The 22,828-nt window shown below is 40.2% G+C and overlaps 1 protein-coding gene across 5 annotated transcripts in view; it reads left to right on the top strand.

Moving 5' to 3' along the window:
• The window catches only part of B4GALT4 (beta-1,4-galactosyltransferase 4), a 33,413-nt gene that overhangs the window by 3,964 nt on the left and 6,621 nt on the right, over positions 1-22,828 (top strand). For 2 of the 5 annotated variants that reach the window (XM_067302072.1, XM_067302061.1), the window contains exons 2-4: positions 14,335-14,821; positions 16,557-16,789; positions 20,318-20,529. In XM_067302072.1, the coding sequence (XP_067158173.1) occupies positions 14,551-14,821; positions 16,557-16,789; positions 20,318-20,529 (716 nt within the window). In that variant the 5' untranslated portion in view covers positions 14,335-14,550. Of the gene's footprint in view, positions 1-5,162; positions 5,395-14,334; positions 14,822-16,556; positions 16,790-20,317; positions 20,530-22,828 lie in introns of those variants that run through there. The other 3 variants (XM_013950192.2, XM_013950194.2, XM_013950190.2) reach the window with 3 other exon arrangements.

Raw genomic sequence — 22,828 nt, 5'->3', positions numbered from 1 at the left:
ATGGCTTTGGCTATCTGTGACTGATCCTTTGGCTTAAAAAAAAAAAAAGTATTCTGAAGTACTTAAAGCTGCAGTAAGAATATGCACTGATTTAATTCCATGCCTTTCTCAGATGTAGTTTAACTGGCTATATTATTTTCTGTGCAAAGAAAGATGAGTGAAGAATTTGTCCAGAAATGTGTTTTAGCATTGTTGTAGGGGTTTTTTGTTTGGTTGGTTTTTTTGGAGGGGGTGGGTCTTTTTTTGTTGTTGTTCTTTTTTTATATAGTGTAGTCTGTGACATCTGGCATCCATACTGGCTGATGCCACTCCAGCAAGGCAGCAGCTGCCAGAAGAAGGTAGAATATTGCCAAGCTGAATCTTAACTTTAGCTTTCCTATTCATGAGATTCTTGTGTGAGCAGAAATCTGTTTTACCTTTTTCTTTTTCACAGTATTCCACTGAGCACAGGGGGGAAGGTGTTCTTAAACTATGTTGTAGTTTTAAAAGCCGCTTCCATGATGAGCGTTTAGGGGGTTAGGGAGTGTGCCAGTTCAGTTTTCTGTTTGTCTTGTTTGGTCTCTTTGACTGCGCTCAGTTTGACAGTGCTGTGTCTTTTACAGTGAGGTCGGTGGCTTGGCTGTAGTTGTCTAACAAGGCGAGCCATTCATAAATGTGTTTCTTGGCCTGGAGAAGCTGGATTGCATTTTGTAGCATAAAATCAGAGTTCATTACGTCTTAGGAGAGTGAAAACTCTGCGGTAATATTGAAATAGCACCCACTCAGTTGGCTTGTGCTTGATGATAATGTTGGGTCATTTGCAGCGAAGGCTCTGTAAGTGCTTATTTAAAAAAAAAAAAAAAAAAAGCATAGGTTCTTTGTTAGGCAGTCTCAGAAATCTAAATGTGATGTTCTAGGCGCTGAGTATTTGCCAAGAATTAGGCCTTTGTTTGTAAGTGAAACATGACTGTATAAGAAAATGTCTCTTTTTGCTCAACAAATTGTCTGGGGGTGTTACAGGTAGCTGTATATCCACTCTCTAATATTTGAGGTACAGGGTGGAAAAGACTTTGTATCAACTGTGTGTGCTAGTAGCCAGAAAATGATATATATTCTAGGTAAATATACATGACTGATCATTAAGAAGCCATACATCTCAAGCAACACAATGGATCTTTTAAAGCACTTTCTTAGATTAGTATTTCACTGTCTTCTCTAGTTTTGAGCTAGCAAACAAGTTCTTTCAGGCTTTTATTTTGTCATTGTAAAGTGAGTAGATCCATCGATTGCACTGGTCAGATGAGGAGCAGAAAAGAAAGAAAGGCCAGTTGTGGCTGGGAAGTCTGTGTAAGGTGACTGTCTTTCCTCATTCTACCTCCCTCCTTGTCCACATGCACCTTGCAAACTAGAAAAAAATATTTATGCCGTATTTGTAATAATATATCTATCAGTAAAAGTGATTTATGAACCTGTTAGAGGATCCTGCGTGAGGTTTTACTGTGTTGCTTTGATGAATTCTACTGCTTCATTTGGAAGTCCTCTTAGTTGTATATGCCACAGAAACAGCCCCTTTGGTAGTGCATTGTTCAGTCTCTCTCTGGTCATTTCAGCTGTTGTGACAGGAGCAAAAGGCGTTTTCATATCTTAGTGATCAGAGGTTTTTATGGTAATAATGGAAATTCTGGTAGTGGGATTAGAATATGGAGGAAAGAAAGTGGGCAGGTAGTAACTGCAGGTGGATTGGCCTTTGCAAGACCTACTCGTTGCAGTTCTACAGACTACCTATTATTTGTGATGCTCTTTGTGGTGAGAAGACATTTGAAAATGTGAATTTGTGTTGGTTGTACCAAATTGAGGCCACCCATTTTTGTTATTAGATGCTGGAATTCTGGATTGAATTTTTCAGTTCTGTTTTTTTTAACAATTAATTTCAGTTGTGCAATGTATTTGGATTGTAAAACGAATTTAATGATCCTCGTTTGGCTCTTGCAACTGAGTGCTCTAGGGTATTAAGCTTCTTATTCACTTGCTGTGCATTTTTAACTTCTTCCCTTGGAAAGCTGCTTATTTGTGCAGCTTTATCTAGAACAGTGTTAGCAGAAGACTTTTGTAATGTGTTGTCTTATGCAGCCTTTTTTTTTTTTTTTCAGTGTGGCTCTTGTCCCTGTTTGTTTGCCAGGCCTCTCCTCTCTGAATTTAAAGCCCTGGTAAACATAATACGTAGGCATAGAGTCTACTTGTGCTGCAGCTGTTTTGATCTTTAGGGAATCTGACATAATTGAATCCTAGGGGAAACTTCTATAATAAATGAAGATATGTGAATATCAGAGCTCAAGAAATTTAAAATCTACATTTGTCAAACATTTGGCAGTAACTCTAGTAGTTAACTCTTAACATCAATCTGCATTCAAACATCTTCAGTAATGGGAAGCTAAACTAGCAGGTGTTTCTTGATGCTTTGTGATCTGAGTGCCATTCCAAAATGGGAATGTTTAAGTCTATGAAATTAAATATAGAGAAACCAGAAGATATAAAATCAGTATTTCCCTAATTGCTCAAAGAGGAAGCTAGATATTCTAGGTAAAACAAAACAAAAGGCCTAGGAACTCAGCTGTGTTTGAGTGCTGGGTTTACCATACAAGCATCCCCTTCAACTGACTGGGCTCTGGGTGTAACATTAGGATGGACAAGATCATAATGAATTACCATTTCCTATATTCCTATTTCCTATATTCTGTTTTGTTTTTGTGATCATTGTAGTGAGTTTGTTCCTGCACTGGCCAAATTCAGCTAAACTTGACACAGGAGTCAAAGTTCAGTACAGAAGTTCCTGTATTTTTTGCAAAAGTAATTGGCCTCAGAGAGGGAAGAGGTCCTGAAGGAAAAGCTTACTTCTCTTTAGAAACCTGACAGCCCGTGTGAAAGAGAGAGATCTTTAAAAGTCTCAGCTGTGGAGGAAACTTTAATTGCATCTTAAGCCTTTAGAAATTAAGGAAAATCAGAGAGACGTAAATTCAAAAGAATTTGTCCGGTGCATTCACTGTTGAGCAAGTTCTTCAGATCATTGATTATAAATTAAAGCATGTTGGAACACAGGAATAGCAATCCTCATTTGGGTTAACACGGGGCAGAAGAACAATGGCATCCCTACCGGAGCCTCAGTATCTCACCTACCCCTCTGATTTTCTTCTTTGTCCTGTGTGTCAGAGTTAAAGCTGTTTAGAGAGTCCTCTTTCAGTGCTTTTTTGCTGTTGTTCCTCATGTGTGAAATGGCTTTGCTGTATTTGGCTGCCAAGCCTTTCCTCGCTTAAACCTATCATAAATACCTTATTTCGTGATGCTCATGCACATGGAGACAGTAATTTATGTAAACTAAACCTCTAGGTTATTTCCTAGTATGTTAAATCTTCTATTTTTTAATTTATACATTAGGGAGCTGGGGCTGCCATTACTTCAGTTGTTTTACACTCAGCATCAAACAGTTATCGAGTAATAAATAGCAAGAAAGGAACGTGCAGTCAGCACATCTGCTTATATTCTAGACACAACTGAAATGTTTTCATTGGCAATGGATTTTATTCTACTCAGGCCCCACAGATGCTCTTTGGTCTGTTTCTTTTTAGCTCGTGCATTTCCTCTTTACAATTGGTTTAAGGCAGTTTGTAGAATGTTACCAGTTATTGTCTGGAAATGTATTGTTTTATTATTGTCCTCCTAAAATAACTGTCCCTATTAAACAGAAAGCTGAGATACTTTTTTTTTTCTTCTCCTAGTTGTATTGTGTCTTTTGACATTCTTCATCAGGAAGAATAGTCAGAGGATCCTAGATGGCTATTAAAATGCTGCTTGCTTCCTGGTTTGGCTTACCTCACATTTGTGTAAGTCTTAATGCCAGTACAAAGGACATACAGTTTGTGGGTGGGAATGGGGAGAGAAGTGATACAGTGAAAGTCAAGATCCAGGCTGATTTGAATTTATGTGGCTGTGGGAACACTGGTTAAAACATACAGTAATTCTAAAGTTTTTTTTTCCACATTACTGAGTATCTGAAACAAGGAAGTTGTTACCCAAAACTTTTGTGCAGTTCTAATAATGAATATTTGTGGCATAGAGAAGACCTACTGGTAAAGTTTTGAAATATCTACCACACATTTCAAGTATGTATTGCACAAAGAGTACAAACAGCTGTGAATTACAGGAGATTAACATTTGTTATCAGGCTGTAACTTTCCTTTCTCTCCCCACCTATAATACAGTCCATTCTAGCATTGTACTCTGTGTGTACTTCGGTTTCATCCTCATTATATTATTTTGCCATTATGACTGTGTTGGCTGGAAGTGTGAGAAAATTCCACCCCTTAGCTGGCATAGGTGTGCTCATAAATTCCCCTAATGTAGGTGCAATTCTACCAAAAGAAACGTCTGACTGTCAGCTTAATATATGGCCATTAAGGAGGAGGCCTAGGTAGGTTGGCAGGAAACACCTTCTGGCAGCTGTGCACCATGTGCTGAATCAGGGCTTGCCTGGCACCGCTAGTATGGTGGCACTGCTGCCCTCGCAGCCTGCAAAAGCCCTCGTGGGCCAGATGGCAAAGAGAAGCCTCAGTCGCTTTCGTGCTGTTGATTCTGCTAAGTTGCTAGAAGAGAGTTATGGGGCAAAGCAAGTGGAAAAAGCACCAGCAAGAGGCAACCTCACAATAAGAATAACATAATGAGTTACCTTTTGTGGAAATACTAGTCAGTAAAACAGGCAGTCTAAAGACCCTCGTATAAAGTACATGCTTCTGTCATTGATGACACTCTGCTTACCAGACATGACCAGGTGATACGGAGAGGTGTGATGGGAATGCCAAGGCTTCTCCATGGGTGTGGATGTGAGGAGGGGCAGCTTGATCTGTGTAAGAATGATGTGAGTTTTAACATTAAAAATCCCCAAATAGAACAGGTACCAGAAGAGCTCAGATAGGCTCAAGCAAACCACAATCTCTTTGTTTCTGGCCATGGTTTGATATAATTTGTATTGCAGTGCTGCTTTTGGCACGCTGCTCCATCAAGATATGCCTGAGTGCCCCCGCCCCCCCGTGCTGGTTCTGTCGTGCAGTGGTGCCCTGGAAGAGGGAGGGAGGGAGGGAGGCTGCCTGCCTTCCCTCTCTGGGACGTGGGCAGAGGGGAGGAGCGTGGGGGACGGTGCTAGGGAGCTTCTCTAGGGCTGGAGAAAACCTGGAGGTACTGACTTTTTTCGGTCATCCTGCGAGTTTTGAGCTGACTCTTTTCTGAAGCCTGTTAGAGGTAACAGAGATCTCTTTATGGTGTGGGGTTTCAGGGCTGAAAAGTGTCTGCTGCTTGCATAGGGCTTTCTGTACTTCTCGGAGTGACTGCTCTACAGGAAGGAGGAATGTGGCAGCAGGAGCAACAGTGAGTAATTTAATGTGCTTCCTTTTGGCTTGAAACCCTGAGAAGTGAAAAGTGGGGCAAAAAGGATGTTTATCTGAGGACTGTTAATATGTATATTTATTTTTTTTACTGCTGATGTATTCACCATTTCTCAGTGCAGTTAGTATTTCTTTAATAGGTGGAGGTAATAGGATTATAAAGCTGTTATATAAAAGAGGTGCTAAAATGTGTTAGCTTAATGCCCAACTGAAAAACTAATCTGCTAGAAAAGACTTGTGAAAGGAGCGGGTTTAGACACTTGTAAAACTCAAGGACTTGAACTGTCTTGCATAGAAAAGCTGATGGTATACATTGATCTTTCTACCCTGTCAGCTGTAAAGAATTTAATTCTTTCTTGGAGGGTTTAAAGAAGGTTGCTGTATTTATTTGTGATACCCCCAGAGCAAACCCCTTGCTGCTTTGAATTTGGGCCCTTATAAAGTACTAAGTAACAGTCTGCACAATATTGATCTGATGAACACTGTCTCAAGGAACTCTTTCGTGCTTCATTTCCTGTTTGGACTTAGGAGGGGTTTTAAAGCTAGGTTGAAATGAATCCATTTGGCAGCTGTGGAATTTGTGCATTTCACTGAACTTGAGAAGGCTGCAGAGGGTTTTGGAAAATCCTGCATGATAGGGAACCTCTCCTTACTGGGGAATGTGAGACAGGCAGAATTGGAAGGTTATTTTGTGCAAATTCAAAAAAGCTTCCACTAAAGGAATTTTGCATGCATGGAACTAAAGGATCTCTCTAGAGCTTCTCTGCAGGTGTTCCATACAGGGTGAATTGTTTTAAATACAAGCACCTGAGAAATAAAGTTTAGGCAGCAATTGTTCTGCCTGATTATTTATATTGTTTATACTGATTTAGCTTTTTCTACAAATAATCATGTGAATCTAGGCCTTAAAGTAGTTGTCATAATGAAAATTTTTAATTTAAAAACATATCAGTGAAAAATAAGTTTTTGAAAATAATGAGTTTATCAACCCCAGTTGCATATCAAAGTTTGTTTATAATATATATTTTTTTCCCTTCACTAATATGTAGGTCAGGGCTACCAATAATCCATCTTTCTGCTGACCTTCTCTTTGTCTATGTAGAAATTTTGTCTAGATGAAAAAGAATGGCTATCAATCTAGAATTTTGGGGTATCTCTCAGCTTGGTTATGGTAGTAGCTTCAGCCAGGCTGCTAGACAAATGACCATTGCATATGGGCAGATTGACCCTGCAGCCCCATGCACAGGGAGCTGGCTGCACATATGTTGCTTGTTTGCTCTGTGTTTGCACAGCAAATCTGACTCAGTACACATGCATGTGTATTTCTGTTGCGAAAACCCTGAATGAAATGTGGCTATAATCCAGTTGCTTTTCTTTGAAAAAATCTTGTCCGTGCAGGAACCTCACTTATTAGTTTGGGCTGTTTGCAGAGAGGGGCAAGTTAGGGCTTTGTGTTCATGCCCACAAGCCCAAGGATCAGAATTTGAACCCCCCTGTTCACTGAGGTGGTCAGACAGCAGTGCATTTCTGACTGATTCCTACAAGTAGCCTATTCTGAGCAGTTCTGGGGAGCCTTGGAAAAGTAGGGTTTGTCAGGTGTTTCAAAAAATGTAGCAGGTTACAGAGCTTGAGCTCACAGACAAGCTGCAGAGCAGAAGAGCAGCTGCCAATATAAATAAGATGTTAGGTACCCAACATAGATCGTATGGTATTTATGTGCCTTAATATGATCATGAGTTTGTTTAGAATGGTGTTTGCAGTGTCTGTCTAGATATGGATTTGTCTGTCTGTAGATGCATAGAGACCTTCCTCATTCTTTGTAAAGCCTTTGACTTTGAAATTCTGGCCGATTTCATTTTTGGATAACTACATTCTAATTTTTTCATGGATTTTGAAGTGGGTACCATGGTCTTTTTAACCTTGTGGCCTGAAGTGCTGTGTTTTTGCTGTGCACAGCTAACCAGCTGCAGCTTTCTAAACTAGGCTTGGTCATGCTTCACTGAGAAGTTATCTCATAAGATGAATTGCACTTTAGGTCTGTATGAAAGGTTCTTGGGTATGTCTGATAGAGGTCAGGTCTAGCTAGAGAGAGGTTTGACAGCTACGAGAAGAATTCTGTTGTACTACCTATATTTTCACACCCCTATTTGAGGGACAGATACCCAGAGTTACCAAGTATAGAAGAAGGAAGAACTGCTTTTCCAGTGTCTTGAAGATTATTGGTTAATCTTTATAGCAAGATTTGTTTAGTATTGTATTTTTGTTTGAATTATTTTTGCCCATATTTTAATATCTGTCCGACCCGGTGATCTTTTCATTCTCCAGTATATCAGCAATGATTTGTTTATCATCAGCCCGTGCTTAATTGGCGAGGGTTTCCTTTTCTCTAAAAGTTATGAAGTACAAAACATTTGCATTTCATGTAAATTGCAGAGTGACCATTGGTCTTTATTAAAGTTGGAGTAGATTCTTCATGACTATTCTGGTCAATATTTTATTTTATTAAGATTTTTATTAAGGCTATTCCATTAATAACAATTTGATGGATGTGTTATAGCTCTGGCTTTTATCCTATATCTCTGAGTATGGCTTTCTATCACTAGCCTCTGGGTGTAACACTTGTTTTTCTTTTTACAAGGCCACAACTGTTACTGTTCTTGAGTCGGAGTTAGTTATCTTAGCAACCCAGGAACACCAGTCTTTTAAACTGGCTGGTGAAAAATCACCTTTTCAAAGTAAGCAAGCTTTTATTAGCTAAGATAAAGCTTGAAGAGTCCTTAGCATGGAACAGTAAAGTACATACTCCAAACAAGCTTTTATTAAGGCCTAACGTCATGCTTGTCCTTTTATTTCCATTTACGGTCATCTTATATTCACAGGTTCTGCATCCCTGGTGGAAGTCGTGTTAGCTTTTCACTGCTTTTTTTCAGTTGCTGTCATTCCTGAGGGCACAGCTTTTAATAATTCATTAGTATAGCCTTTCTGTGCACATGCCATTCCCTTGTCCCAGGAAAAGACTAATACCTTTTACCTTATGAACTAATAATGTAAGTTGAGTGAATTAATTTGTGTATGTTTTTCCATTTAACATACCTGAAGCATCTTCATGCTTTCCGTGTGTTGCAATACAAACTATATTCTCCATAGAAGACACCAAAATACCAAACTGCAAGCTATGGTGTTTGTATATAAAATGTTAATTATGCCCTTCTGCATGTGTTGTGATGAGTTGAAAATGACTAATTGTTTGTAATTATGCATGCATATTTATGCCACTTTTATAAAGTGCTCAAGTATAAATATTTTAAGCAAGAATAACATTCAGTTATTCTGACTGCCATAGAACTTGGAGAAGAGGTTTAAGGTGTCATACAAAATAACTCACATTGACAGTAGTAAAATCTGAGTATGTGTCACTGGCAAGTACTGTGAACTTCTAGTAACATCTGCTTGTAAACGGCATTCACAAAACTGACAAAATCTGTGCACATGATATTCTACTTAACTCAGTGTGAAGGGGGTACAAATCAGACTGGTGCAGTAAGTTCAGAGTTTGCTTTATTTCCATAAATGAGCATCTTTGTACCTTAGCAATTTAACATCTGCATGCTCTTCCTGATATAAAAGTATTTCATAAGTTTGTTCTTCTGACTGATGCTCCTGATTGCTTCCTGATATTTTGTTATGTTTTTTTCATGGGTAGTTTATTTTTAAATTTTTATTTGTGGAAAAAATAATTTCTCTCATGGGGGAGGATCTGCTTGCCCCAGTCTATGCATGAGTGGTAAGTAGCTACTTTAACTTCTTTTAGAAAAATACAGTCTGCTTCTGATATGGTGGGGGGCTATGGATTTAATAAATTGATTTTGATCAATTTTTTGTCCACTCTGACTGGGGAGTGGACAACTGCACTTTTATTTGCATCCCCATTGTTTGGGTGATAATATGTAGTGGGGCAATAGGGTGGGGTCTTTGAGCAGATAATTCTTCAGTTGCTGCAGTTGTGAATCTGAGCTGTAAGAAACAGACTTGAACTGTGGACAAAGCTATGGTCCAGAATCCCTTCTGTCGTGCAAAAATCTTTCCTCAGTATGTATGGCAGGGATCCTGGAAAGGCAGAAATAATCGGATGAAGCAAACAATATTAAAAATGACAGCTAATTAGAAAATGATGCTTGGGTGAAAGGGATGAGCTGATGTTACAGCAGGCAATATTCAGAAACAAATACTATCCTGTTAACTTCAGTTTTGAGCTTGACCGTGAGCACTTGTTTAACTCAAGTTATATCAATATGATATTTCTGCTGTCACCTCTCAGGGCACCATAACTGAACATTTGGCTTACTGTGGCATGTCTGCCAACAAGACTAAACAGAATGTCTGAAGTAAAACTTCATAGCTGAAAAAAATCATAAATAAAATATTCATATTGAAATATGCTGAACTAGCTGAAATAAAATATATTCATTGAAAATCTCAGTCTTATTTTTGTCTTCCACTCCTTTCCTGTAGATTTTTCCATTTAATCTCATTCTATTCATTTTTCTTTTCCTTTTTCATGCCTCTTTCCCTTTGATATTTGATACGTGATAGTTTTATCTGCATCTCATTTTCCTAGTTAGGGTGCTTCCCTCTCCTCCCCACCCATTCTGGAGATTGATCGAGTTTGGACTCTAGAAGTATGGGGGGAGGTTAAACTGGATTTAATCTATTTTTTGTTTTGAGCCCATTTAAAACTTTTTTTGAATTCATTTTTCTTAACTGTAAAACAATGATCACTCTTTTCTATTTTTCTGTGCAAACTGGAGTATTCCCTTTGATGGAAAGTGAATCCTACCCCTTATCTGTGCTGTTTATCTCTTAACTGAGACTTTCCTCCTTTTTTCCTGTTGCTCTTTCACATTTTAGTTCCCTCCCCTGCCCACCTGCCTGCAATCCCAGTAGCATGTTTTGGGCATTCCTTCAGTACTTCAGCTGTAGCCTGCAACTCATATGAGGATCAGCAAAATAAAGTGTGTATCAGTTACTGACAGCAACTGCAGTAATATTTTTATAAGGTTAAAAAAATCCCCAAACCAATATTTGGGGCATATATGGAGATCCTGGATTTAATTTCTGTTGCCATTCATTTGACCAATATAGTATAAATTAGAATATTGAGTTTCTTGCATGTCACAGGCTTTTTAGGACCGTAAAGTCCATCACCTTATGTCTGTCATGTGCATAGTGGAAAGAAATAGGTGCATTTACAATGTAACAAAAAGAAACAGGAAAGAAACCCTATCCTTTGTAAAATAATGTCTTCAGATTCAGGGGGGACATGAGGAATGCCTGTGAAAGGAATGCAGCCAGTGATGGTTACCCCCTCAGCAGGGGCAGGAGGGGATCAGGCAGCCTTCAGAGGACCCTAGGGAGGAAGGAAGAACGACTTGTTTTTCTGTGCAGTTGGGATGGCCCCGTTTTCAGAAGTATACAGTGGGAGTAAATGCATATGGGGTATTACCAAAATGTTAAATCTAAACTTTGAAGGGATACAAAAACAATTGGATATCTGAAAATATCATAGCATTGGTTCCAGCTTGCTGGCCACCCTGAAGTTGTAAAATGCTGCTGCTGGCTTGGTTTGGAGTGTTTGTATCCTTGTGGGCTCATCTGCTGAACAACAGATATCTGTAAAATAAGGTCCCTAGAGGCATGATTGTTTGTAGTAGCCCTTAGTATGGAAAAGGTGGAATGAGGGTTCTGTTTAAACCTTTGATTTTTAAAACATGTAGAACCGCCATGCCTCACAAAGCTGATGATGCTTTTCTAGAACAGATTCACTGGGCCCCTCACTCTTGAGGAACAGAAGCTGGAGTGTCCATCTGTCAGAGTCCAGTACTCTCTGACCAGGTTCTTTTAGGTATTCCACACATGGAGACTGCAATGTTTAATATAAAAATTTACTTTGAAGATATTTGATATTACATGGGTTTTTTGATTTAGCAGAGTGATACAGCAGTATACTGAAATCTCATTACAAGTGTACACTTATACAGTTCAATCACAATACCAATATGATTGCCATTACCGGTCTCTGTAATATGCTCACTGTCACGATGCTGGGTGTCCCCAGTCCCTGGGAAGGGATACATGAGTTGAAGCCAGCTCAAGCCCATTGCTCTCTTCAAAATTCCTTTGGTAGTTGTTCAGGTTTTATACTCTATGTTGGGCTGAGCCATGTATACACTTCCCCATGCTGGCCTGGTTACCTCAAGAATGACATTCACATTCTTTTGATAAGCTCAGGAAGAGTTTACACCAGTTGATCCACTCAACAGATACAGCTGCTTCTCTAAAACAAAGGTCACCCTCTGGTCCCCTTTGTATTGAGATAAAGTCAGTGCTCTGTGCAACAGCTGTGGTTAATGAGTAACATCTGACATTATTCCTGAGCTTCATGGGCACCTCGCCCATCCTTTCTGAGCCTTCTTCCATTGTAGGGTTTTATTGGTTAGTCACACCACCTCCCTTGGTGCCCTCTCCCTTTCTCAGTTTATGGATTCTGTTCTGAATGCCATAGAGGCTGTTAGGACTGTTCACGGAAATCCAGAACCAGTAGGAAGATGACCAGGTCAAAAGAAGTTTTGTGGGTTTAAAGTGGCCCTTTTTTAAAAAATAAGGGGGAAAGATCCTTGCTGCTCAGCATTGATCTCCAAGCTCTGGAATATCTACGTGATGATATTAATCACTGCTATTCTCTGAATCTGGTTGGGTTGCAGGCCAGATTTCCTCCCTTTTTTGTAATATTCAGGATGGAGTTGTTTCCAGAGAGCCACAGAAATATTGAAGTTTTTCAGTTGGATTTGCAATAATGGTTGTACCCCCTTAGGCACTCAGTCACTATGTGTCGCACCCTGTGCTGTAAGTAACAGTTACGTGACAGGTACCAGAAAGAGAATTGGGCTTCCAGATGAATTGGTGCAGACTGGCTTGTGTGTATACTACTCAAGGTTAGCACCATCTGGAGCAGATCATCAGCATCACTGCAAAATACTTAGGTTGGGTTTAGTCTGGGCCCTGTGTGGTGACCCTGAGACATAATTGCTGTTTGTGTGCATGTGGATATGTGTGTTAATGTGAGACTCTCCTGAGGCCTGCCAGAGTGGTGGGATTGTAGCAGGATATTGAGGATTCCTGGGATGTGGTGAAAGAAATATGAGGTGTCTGGGGAAACATGGCTTGTTGGGGTGGTTATCAGCAGTGAGAGCAGTGCTCTTCTAGGTGTATGCAAGACCCCTGCCAGCTAATTCTGTAGTAAGAATTCATTGAACATCTCTGATGATACAGATGGAGAAATAAGTTCATAGTTTACTCTTCTGTTGTTGATGTTTTTGACTGTATAGGAGAAAAAAAGTGAGGAAGGCATGGTTTTATCACAGTATCTAAGTGAATGTATGAAAGAGGTGTGCTGAGTAAACGTGAAGGTTTTTACAACTGAGGTCATGAGGTTTGTTTGTATTTGGGTCTGAAGGTTGTATTTCTTCTCTGTTGGATAGTGCAGAGGCTGGATACTTTTTAGTGCAAAAAAGAGAAAAATAGTGAATGTTTGACCATGGAAAATAAGTAATCAAGCTTACTATATCCATGACATACATATTATAGATTGCCCCTCACAAAGTTGCTTTCCAGTTGTTTATCACAAGATTTGAGATCCTTTTGTGGAAAGCACTGTGTACTATCAGCATACAGTTTAGCTTTGCTGATCATCTTGGATTTCGCAGATGTATATGGCAGTCCTTAACTACATAGATTTTCTAGTTTGGTAGGTAAGCTGGATATTGGCTATTGCTCTGTGGCAGCTGTTTTCTGTTCTGTTCTGAAAACAGAGCTAATGGGTATCAGCAGAGGAAAGACTAGTTCTTGCTAGTTTCAGACCATTTTCAGACTTCTTGGAGAGTAGTAGAGACCTATGCTATCAATGCCTTACAGACTATTTTGACAATTTTCCACACGGAAAATCAGGGCAGAGGGCATAAATGAGAGCACCAAGCTTTTGCTTTGCTTAGCTTCAGTCCTTGTTTTTTTCTGCAGGTGCTATTTTCTTGTGTATTTTCCTTATCAAAGCTCTCTCTATTGCAATTTCATTCTTTCTCTGCTATGTTCTATCAGGCAAGAGTATTAGCATTGTAACTCTATAGTATGATGGCAATGAAAGCCTGTATGAAAATGGAGCTTTTGAAAGAGGTCAGGAGACAGAATAAAGGATTGGATCCTTGCAGACCTATTGTGGAAAACTGAACCTTTCCTTCAGAAAGCAGGATGATTTACCTCTGTCCTGTTTATTCCTCATTACAGCAGCATGTGAGAGAGGAGTACTGGGCAATGACCCACAAGGTGGTACTGTCAGGCAGTAGCTAATGAATAGTTTCTGATGTCAGTTAACCATTATATGGTTCACACTACAGTGTATAGCAGCATAGCATTGATAATATTCTCTCTCGGAAGAAAACAGTTTAATACTTCAGAGATAATTTCATGGGTTCTTCATTGTGGTGAGGGGAGCTGGCTTTACCCATGGCCAGCAGAATCTGTGGCCTTGCAGCTGTTGTTAATTATGTTAGCAATAGAGGTAATTAAGCTTGTGTAGTGCCAGGCACCATACACAGACATAATGGGACAACTGCTGCACATTCTGATCTGAAAAAGGACAGGCTGGGAGTGAGGAGCAAAAAAGAAAACTGATTTGCCTAAAATCATACGGCTGGTTTGTAACTGAGCTAGGACCAAAGCTTAGTCTCCCAAGTTTCTGACCAGTAGATACTTCTTCTTCCTTTTATATTGTGATGTTTTGATCCTTTGGCTTGTCATAAGTTCTTTTCTTGAAGCCAGAGAAGGTACAGCAGTAAAAGCTAACTTCCCATCCCTCCTTTTTTTGGTCCAGGTTAAGTCATGTTTTCTGACATTTCGAGGACAAACAGCACCAGAACTCCATGAACTGCAAAACCAGAGGAAGTGTGGCAGCCATCCCTACCTCCGGCTTTCCTTCTCTACTGTGACGTTTTTCTGGGGACCTTTGATATCATCCCCACTGAGTGTTCAGTGAAGGGCCTACCTCAGGAAGAGCACTAAGGAAGCAGTTTGCGGGCCAGAGGGAGCCATGGCCTTGAGCTCTTATGTCCTTCACTTCTTCTATAGGTTCAAAGTGTTGCTGCTTGTCACTTTGTGTTTGATGGTGCTATGGGCCACACTCAGTTACATCGTGGACTCTGGACAGGCAATTCCTAAAGCTAAGAGCGTGGTGGAAAATTTCAGAAAGGTAACCAGCCTGGAGGAGGAAGAGGACAGTCAGAAGACGACCAAATCAACTGTGAAAGTTCCCACAGTGCAGTCATCTCAGGGTCACTGCCCAGCTCTCTCTCCATACCTGCGTAAGTGATACTGTTTTCCTCTTTTTTTTAACAATTGCATCTGCTTAGTACTGCTGACTTGGTTTTCTCCTAGCTGTTTTTTGCTCTGGCATTTTTGCTGTGAACCAAATAACAACACTACTAATTGCAATAAGTACTTCTGGATGAGGGTAGTGACTTGTGGCACTGACTGCCTTAACTCCTGTAGGAAGATTTGTCTGATGGCATTGGGTAGACTTGGAAGATTGGGAGTGTAGGGTACAGTCGCTGTTAAAGAAAGGGGGCGGGGAAAGAGTACAGTGCATGGAGCTGAGGCTGTGAAGTGTGGCAATGTAGAGGGTGTCTGGGTAGGGCAGGGTGTAGCTCTTTGCTGTGGGAGAACTTCGGAATATAGCTTTTAATGTCAGGAAGCTTGACCACCTCTGCATTTTCAAGTTGAATGTGGTAGAAACCCATTAGTCATTCTGCACTGCTTGTATTTATCTCCATTGTCACCTTGTATGTGTTCTGGGCAAAACCCCCTATCCTACCACTTTGGGGATAAGATGAAATGGAAGGCATTCCTACTTGTAGGTTGAACTTGATACTCTTGGCTGTCAGGAGGAGAGGGTGCAAAGACAGTGGAAAGTCCATCAGAAAAGCTGCAACAACCTAACACCTGTGTATTAAACTTTGCTCTGGACTGCTGACTAGGTATTTAAAAGAATGCAGACAGTTCTCTTCACTACTTACAGCTGTTTAATCTGCAGAGCTGGAGTACAGTTTATCTCCTGAAACTGTGAACTTTACAATGACAGCATAAAGAAAAATGGTCCTTATCCCTATTTGCCAGTTTCACAATTTCTTTATTTTTTTCTTTATAGTGTTCCCTTTTTCTTCCACACAAGAGACTTTCCTTTTCATTATCAGATGTGCTTTCACCTCTTTATCTCAACAATTGAAGGTCTTTACAGCTGCTTTGGGGGTAGTACTCCCACTTGGATCATTGTGTCATTGAATTTTTGGGGGGGATTTATGGTGAAGGTTCAAATAGGTGACTTTGTTTCCTAGTTTTAGCTGTTTTACTAGACCACTTGTACTGCCTTAGACACCCTGTGCTAGCAGCACCAGGCATCTGTTTTGCACTACCGTGTCATCGTCCTCATCTTCTTCATGAGCCCAAGTAGGTACTTGTTTGTGAAACTGGATTCTTCCCTCCTCCCTGATGTAGTCCAAAAGGTTGCTGTCTAGGTGCATCCTCCCTCCCACACCTTTAGATGTATTTGTTTAAGGTAAAGCCATGTACTCTCACAGTTGCTTGCATTGTTCTCTTTTGTTGGTTTGCTGAATTTGGAGGGGCTAGAATGACAGATCAGTGCAAAAGAAGTGATGAAAATTTCATTTGGCTAGAGAGAGCCCTGGTATAGTTTCTCTTATATATTTCTAGTCTTAAGCCTGAGATGCTTTTGTTCATGTTTTAAGCTGTGGTGGCTTCTCATGGTTCCAGCCCTACATCTCTTTCCACTTTGCTGTCCTCCTCTTTGTCCTGGCAGCCATCTCTGGCCAATCCTCCTGCAGTAGAGTGGAACTTCAATATCCCCTCCTTCCACTGCTTCTGTAATGCTGTTGTAGTGCTATTTTTCTCTTCGAAAGCCAGGGAAACGAACTGTAGGCTTGAACCTGTGTTTCTTATGCTGGTATCAGAGTACCTCGTGAGGGCACTGGACTAGCCACAACCAGAAACAAATCAGGAAGGCTTCCTGTGCTTCTCCTGCAGGAGGTGCCAGCAAACTCACCTTCAGAGCATCTCTCACACTGGAAGAAGTAGAAAAGGAGAACCCTCAGGTAGCCAAGGGCCGGTATCACCCTACAGAGTGCTCAGCATTGCAACATGTGGCCATCCTCATCCCGCACCGCAATCGAGAGAGGCACCTACTGTACCTCCTGGAGCACCTCCACCCATTCCTACAGAGGCAGCAGCTGGACTATGGCATCTACGTTATTCACCAGGTGAGGCAGCTACACAGAGACTTGTTTGGGTGGGGGGTGACATCATTGCTCTGCAGTCCAAGGAGAGGTAGGCTGCCACCTCTGCTGTCAAGCATCAGTCCTCTGAGCCTGCTTCGAACATTTCCAGTTGTTGAGGGTCTTCTAATTGTTGTGGGTCTTCCAACCATTGCTGGTAATGCTAGAGGATATGAGCTATTGTTAGGAAAACTTGGAAGTATTAACAAACCCTGTCTCTAATTGTTGTCCATTTCTCATTCTAACTTAATATTTCTGAGTTAGTGCTCAGATCTTTTGGCAACTCACTTTTCCTGCACCATATATTTACACAACTAGGCTGAAATATTTTGTGCCTTTAAATTCAGAGATGTTTGAACCAAAGGCCTCAGTTTATATCCAGCTCTTCTCTCCCATCTGCTTACTGGCTGTCATGCTTAGTAAGCCACACACATCATGTGGTTGTACTTGTTGTCTCGAGGTAAACATGCTACCTACTGCCTGTAGGTACTTTAGTTGCATGACAAGAGCTGAGGGAAGGAACAGTCATAGCATTTGGTTCCTGAAAGATTTAATGACTTCCTTTTTCATATTCTCTTTAGCTCTGCTGATTTGGTGGCTAAAATTTGAGCATTCAGAGCATTCAGCCAGGTCCTTTTCCATCTCATATGGTGCATATGTTCTGGTCACATGAGCTGAGGCAGCATAGATTTCTCTCTTGTAATATGTTGTCTTTTCTTTGATCTTTAACTGTGTCAGTTTTCTTCTACTGTCATTTACTTATGTGCTCTGCTTTGACACTAGGCAGATTTTTCAAACAGCGGGACACAAATGAGGTGATAAGTTAGTGAAGTTTCTCTTCCTTTCTGTTTAATTAGCCTGGAGTCATTTAATCAGGAAGAAGCAGCACATTCTAGGAAGAAGCTTACATTTTTGCTCTATGTCGTGGCAGAACAATGACAAAAGTCATGGCAGGATTTACTTTCAGTTGGAATATACTGTTCTTTCCTTGTTTATAGTCATCATGTGGACTGTAGAGTAGAAAAGTGCGGCTTTTTTCTGCATTAGTGTGTACTGTAATTGTACATATAATGGCTGAACCCAACTAGCAAGCAGTGGTTAACAATAAATCATTGGAAGAATGGGCATGCCTGGGTTTTTGTTTTGTTTTATTGAGATATGTGAGATGGAGGCAGGCTGTCATTATGTTAGCAAAAAGTAATAAGGAATTCTGAAAGTTTTGTCTGATCTGACAGCAATGTGAAGTCTGGAGTTGTTCTATTGAACTTTTTACTTGGAAGATAGGAAACTTTTACTTAGCCTTTCATGGTGGATAGGCACACCCATACACTGGAAGGTGAGTCTAACTAAAACTCTTTTATCCATTTTCAGTCTCCATGTTTTAAGTATCTTTGAGGAAAGAAATAGATAAAACCAGGATTTAACTATTAAAATATACTACACTATATATGTACTATACTATACATACTATAAAATATATTAAAATATAAAAGCCTCCTTTGAAGGAAGATTAAGAAATGGGCCTTTCATATTTTCTCTGTGAACCACGAAAAGGGCATAACTCCAGATTTCTTCTTTATGGTTTACTCTTAACATTTTGAAAGCCATGTTTCTCTGCACAAACACATGCCCACGTGAGTGTAGTACTGAAAGATGTGAGTTTGTAATTCTTAAAGGGTGAATAATTTCTTTCCCAACAAAGTTTGTCTTGTAGTCACTTTTCTTGCATAGAAGAAAAGGAGGAGGATTCTCCTCCTCTCTATAAAAGATGAGATAGAGTTTACTTTTTGTTCACCATATGGTCCAACATTGAAATGACCTTTGATAGAAGGCAGTAGTAATTGTCATTCAGCTATCTTTGTACAGCAAGGGGGTGGTTGTCACTGACTAAACTGGCAAAGGAGACGGAAAATCCAACAGATAGTAGATGTTGCTGCCGAATTATGCTGGATTTGCTATACAATATACGTTCTCTGTATGTTCTTTACCAGTCATCTGAAAAGTTCTGTTGTTCACTCAGTCTATGTTTTCATCATCAGGAGAAGGTATTCTGTCAGATTTTTTTGTGTGTCCTGTATATGAAAATACTCAGAACCTTGACATCACAGATTTTGAGTGAATCGTATCTAAGTTTTTCTTGGAAATGCACTCTTTCCCTGACTCGAAATGGAAGCAATTGATTCTCCCTCTCAATTTTTCAGAATGGGCCATGGGCTTCATTTCCCTAGCTGCAGGTATGATGAGCCATAAATCCTATATATCTTTGTGCAGGAGCAGATGGCTATTGGTAGTGGTGAGCAAATTGTTTCTTTGAAGGAAAGTTACTTATTAAAACAATAAAACATGTTTTGCCTATGCCTGCTTTTCCCTAGAGCTAACCACTCTCTCAGTCTGGGGAGGCCAGCTGCTTTTTATTCTTCCATGGAGCCTCTTTCTGTCATTTGCTAGAAGCTCTCTGGACTCTTTCTATTGAAAATTGTTTTTTAATTCTTTTAAGTTCACCAGGCTGCTAGCTTTGACAAAAATGACCATCTTGTCAGCCTACAGACAGGATTCTGGAAGCATAAAGCTCATCCCTTTGATTCCCAAGTGTGAACTGGAGGCAACTTCTCAGCTTGCCCTCAGGAGCAGAAAGTGTTCTGCTGGCTGGTGTGTGTGTACAGTCCAGTAAAAAATAAATAGCCAGATAAGTACTCATGTTGCTTCAGAATGAACTGTGTCATTGTAAGCTTACAAAACTGCCAGATACAGGATATATATATCTATATATACCTATATAGATATATTAAAAAAACTGGTGGAAAATGATATTTGTAAAAAATGAAGACACACTAACGTATAGTAAAAGCAAACAACTAAAATCAGTAAAAGTAAAGTGAAGCTCTGTGCTAGGAGGAGTCCCTGTGCAGCATAGTAACTAGGGTGTAGGTAGGAGTTAAATAAAACATGAAGAGGCTTACATTTTATTTCCAGCTCTGCCACCTACTGTGTGGCCTAAGGAAATACACTTGAACCCTTTTATGCTTGTCCACTCCGTTTTGCAGATAGCAATGCTTAATCACCTGTGTCAAGTGCTCAGAAATCTATAAACCAATCACTGGGAGTACCGTTATTTTTTTAAGCTTCCATAAGCTGTACAATCGCAGTTGCATGGAGTGCTGGTTTCTCAGCTGTTTACTGATACCTCTTTTGTTATGTAGCCTGATAGAAATTCCTGGACTGGAGCAATGATAGTAGTGGAATTGTGTCATGCAGCATGCATACTTCTGGTAGCCAGATAGCCTTAGCCTTTTCTGACCCTGACTGTGTTTATTCATGGCAAGTAGACTGAAAGAAACACTTCAAATTATTGGCTGCTCTGATGCTATATCTAATGTCATGGAGTAACTCTTTGTATAGTTACTGCTGTAAAGGCTGTGAAGCACAAGTGCAATTGTGAACTTATGTGATTAGAACAAAAGCCTGGGAGCAGTTCTGGTTAAAAAGGTTTGACTTTTTTTTTTTTTTTTTTAGAGATTTTTCCCTTCTTTTCCGCAGGCTGGCAGCACGAAGTTTAATCGGGCTAAGCTGTTGAATGTAGGATACCTAGAGGCCATGAAAGAAGAGAACTGGGACTGTTTCATTTTCCATGATGTGGATCTGGTGCCAGAGAATGACTTTAATATTTACATGTGTGACACACAACCAAAGCACCTTGTAGTTGGCAGAAACAATACTGGATACAGGTAGGAAATCAAGACTCTGGAGAGAATACCAACTGGAAAATGCCATGTTACTGATAATGTTCCTCTTCTAATGGAGCTGTTTAATTATTAGTACACTTCTATCTGACACCAGATTTCTGGTGATAACATTCTGCCTCCCTGGAGCTCTTTCTGAACAAAGGTCCTTACAGACTCCTTTGAAGTTAGCCCCTTGGTCATCTATGCGAGTAGTTAACATCGCTATTCCTGTTTTTGGGGTGATGTTAAGGAGGTTCTGAGTGGAAAGCAACACGCCAGAGGTTGAAATACAGAAATATACTTGCAGTCTTCTGTCCTGTGATTTAACAGTATGAACTGTATTAGGATTGTGCTAATAAAACTTGCCACTTAGCTTTTGCTGTTGAAGAGGTAATTTCTGGTATTGAGAGCTCAAGTGTGAGAATTTGCCAAGGGATAGGATAGCCCTTTAGCTGTTTGACTGTGCAGTGCCTAACACAGGAATGCTTTACATGAGTCCCCTAAGTGCTGCTCCTGTGATACAAATAATTTAAAGTGAAAAAGTCAGGTCTAGTCCACCTTGGAGGAAAGATACTCCTGAGATTGGTGATTTTAATGACTAGAGTGGTTTGATCAAACCTGTTTCTTTCAAGATTCACTTCTTATGTCACTCTAAATATTAATTAGAAATGGACTTCTCAAAAGCTGATCTCAAAGTGCTTTCAAGTAAAACTCTGCTTCATTTCTGGGTTTTCTTTATCAAATATATGAGAAAGAGATTGGGTGTGCAAATTCTTATATAGAATAATATTTACTTTACCAGTTATTTAGTAAAAACTGGAACAACCAGAAATGAACTAGGCTTGTGACAGATTTTTGGAGTAGCATGCATTGCAAAGAGAATGCTAAGGACTGCAGGATGGTCAACACACCAAAGCAACAGAAACACCGCTTTGGTTATTTGACAGACATGTAGAATCCAGATTAGTAATATTGAACAAAGCTTGAGGTGTTTTACTTAACTTCCTATGCCTTAGTTACTGCATGGGTTTTGATTAGCTAAGCGTGCAGATGCATTTTTGCTTTTGCTAAAGGGGCATCTTTCAGTTAATTTTCTTGGGTTTCTCCTGTTTGTGGAAGGGAGCTGATAGCTTTAGGTCAGCTTTAGCCTTTGGTTTAAAAAGTCTTACACTGACAAAATGTTTTTGTTGTGAATACCCTGCACTAGGATACTGGTGGTGTGACTTCAGTTCATGCTTTCTCATTTGTGTTGCCGTCTCTGTTCCCACATCTGTGAGGAAGGGATAACAATTGTCTATTTCCAGGGAAATTCATTGGTATGTCTGAAGGAATTCAGATCCTGAGTCCGTTAAGTACCTAAACTTAGCTGACACCACACATTAAAATCCCAGTTGGGTGACCTCAGCCTTTTGCTTAGGCTGAGTAGGCATATTGAGACGTGTGTCTCAGATGAAGCTGAGAAAACGGAAACCATAAGTGTTCTGCATTAATACAAAACGTCCTGGGCAGCAATGTGGGTCTTTTGAGGGGGAGCTTTTTTGTTCGTTTTCTTAAAGGGGGATATCTTCTATGGTGATATGGTAATTTTAGCAGCTACGCTTCTATGGAGAGCAAGTGCACAATAGTAGTGTTGAATTGTATAACCACAGCTTGGTTTTAGATTCTGTGAAATAGAAAAAGGTTTACTTATTGAAACCTTGATGGTAAGGGTGAGAAAATTCTTTCTAGCTTAGAGACTAGTACAACATCCTTTTCTGATGACTGTTTTTACTGTATGGTTTCTTCAGTCCAATTTTAAAAATCCCAAAGGAGCTGATGTTCTCTTATCCTCATGGAAGAGGTTGTTGAACAGTGATTCGGAGGTGCAGAATACCACACTGATACCTGCCAGAAGGGCAACACAGCAGGGCACAAGCAATACAGGAGATTTCTGAAGTGCACTGATGACAACTTCCTGACAGAGGTCATCAGAGCTGATGAAAGGAGGTGCTCTGCTGGACCTCATAAACATGAAAGGACTGGTTGGGGATGTGAAGGCTGGAAACGAGGAGGGAAGGAGGAAACAAAGCAAATATCAGGATCACAGCCTTGGACATGAGGAAAGCAGGCTTTGGCCTGTTCAGGGATCTGTTTGGAAGAATCCCGTGGGAGATGGTCCTGGGGAGAAGAGAGGTCCAGAAGAGCTGGTTGATTTTCAAGAATTGCCTCCTCCAAGCTCAAGAATAGTCCATCCCCATATGCAGGAAGTCAAGTAAAGATGGCAGGAAGCCTGTATGGTTGAACAAGGATGCTTCTGACAAAA

The sequence above is a fragment of the Apteryx mantelli genome, chromosome 1 (assembly GCF_036417845.1).
Source record: "Apteryx mantelli isolate bAptMan1 chromosome 1, bAptMan1.hap1, whole genome shotgun sequence".
NCBI classification, from domain to species: Eukaryota; Metazoa; Chordata; class Aves; order Apterygiformes; family Apterygidae; genus Apteryx; species Apteryx mantelli.
Note: the sequence above shows the minus strand (reverse complement) of the source record. Positions and strands in the feature narration are given on the sequence as shown.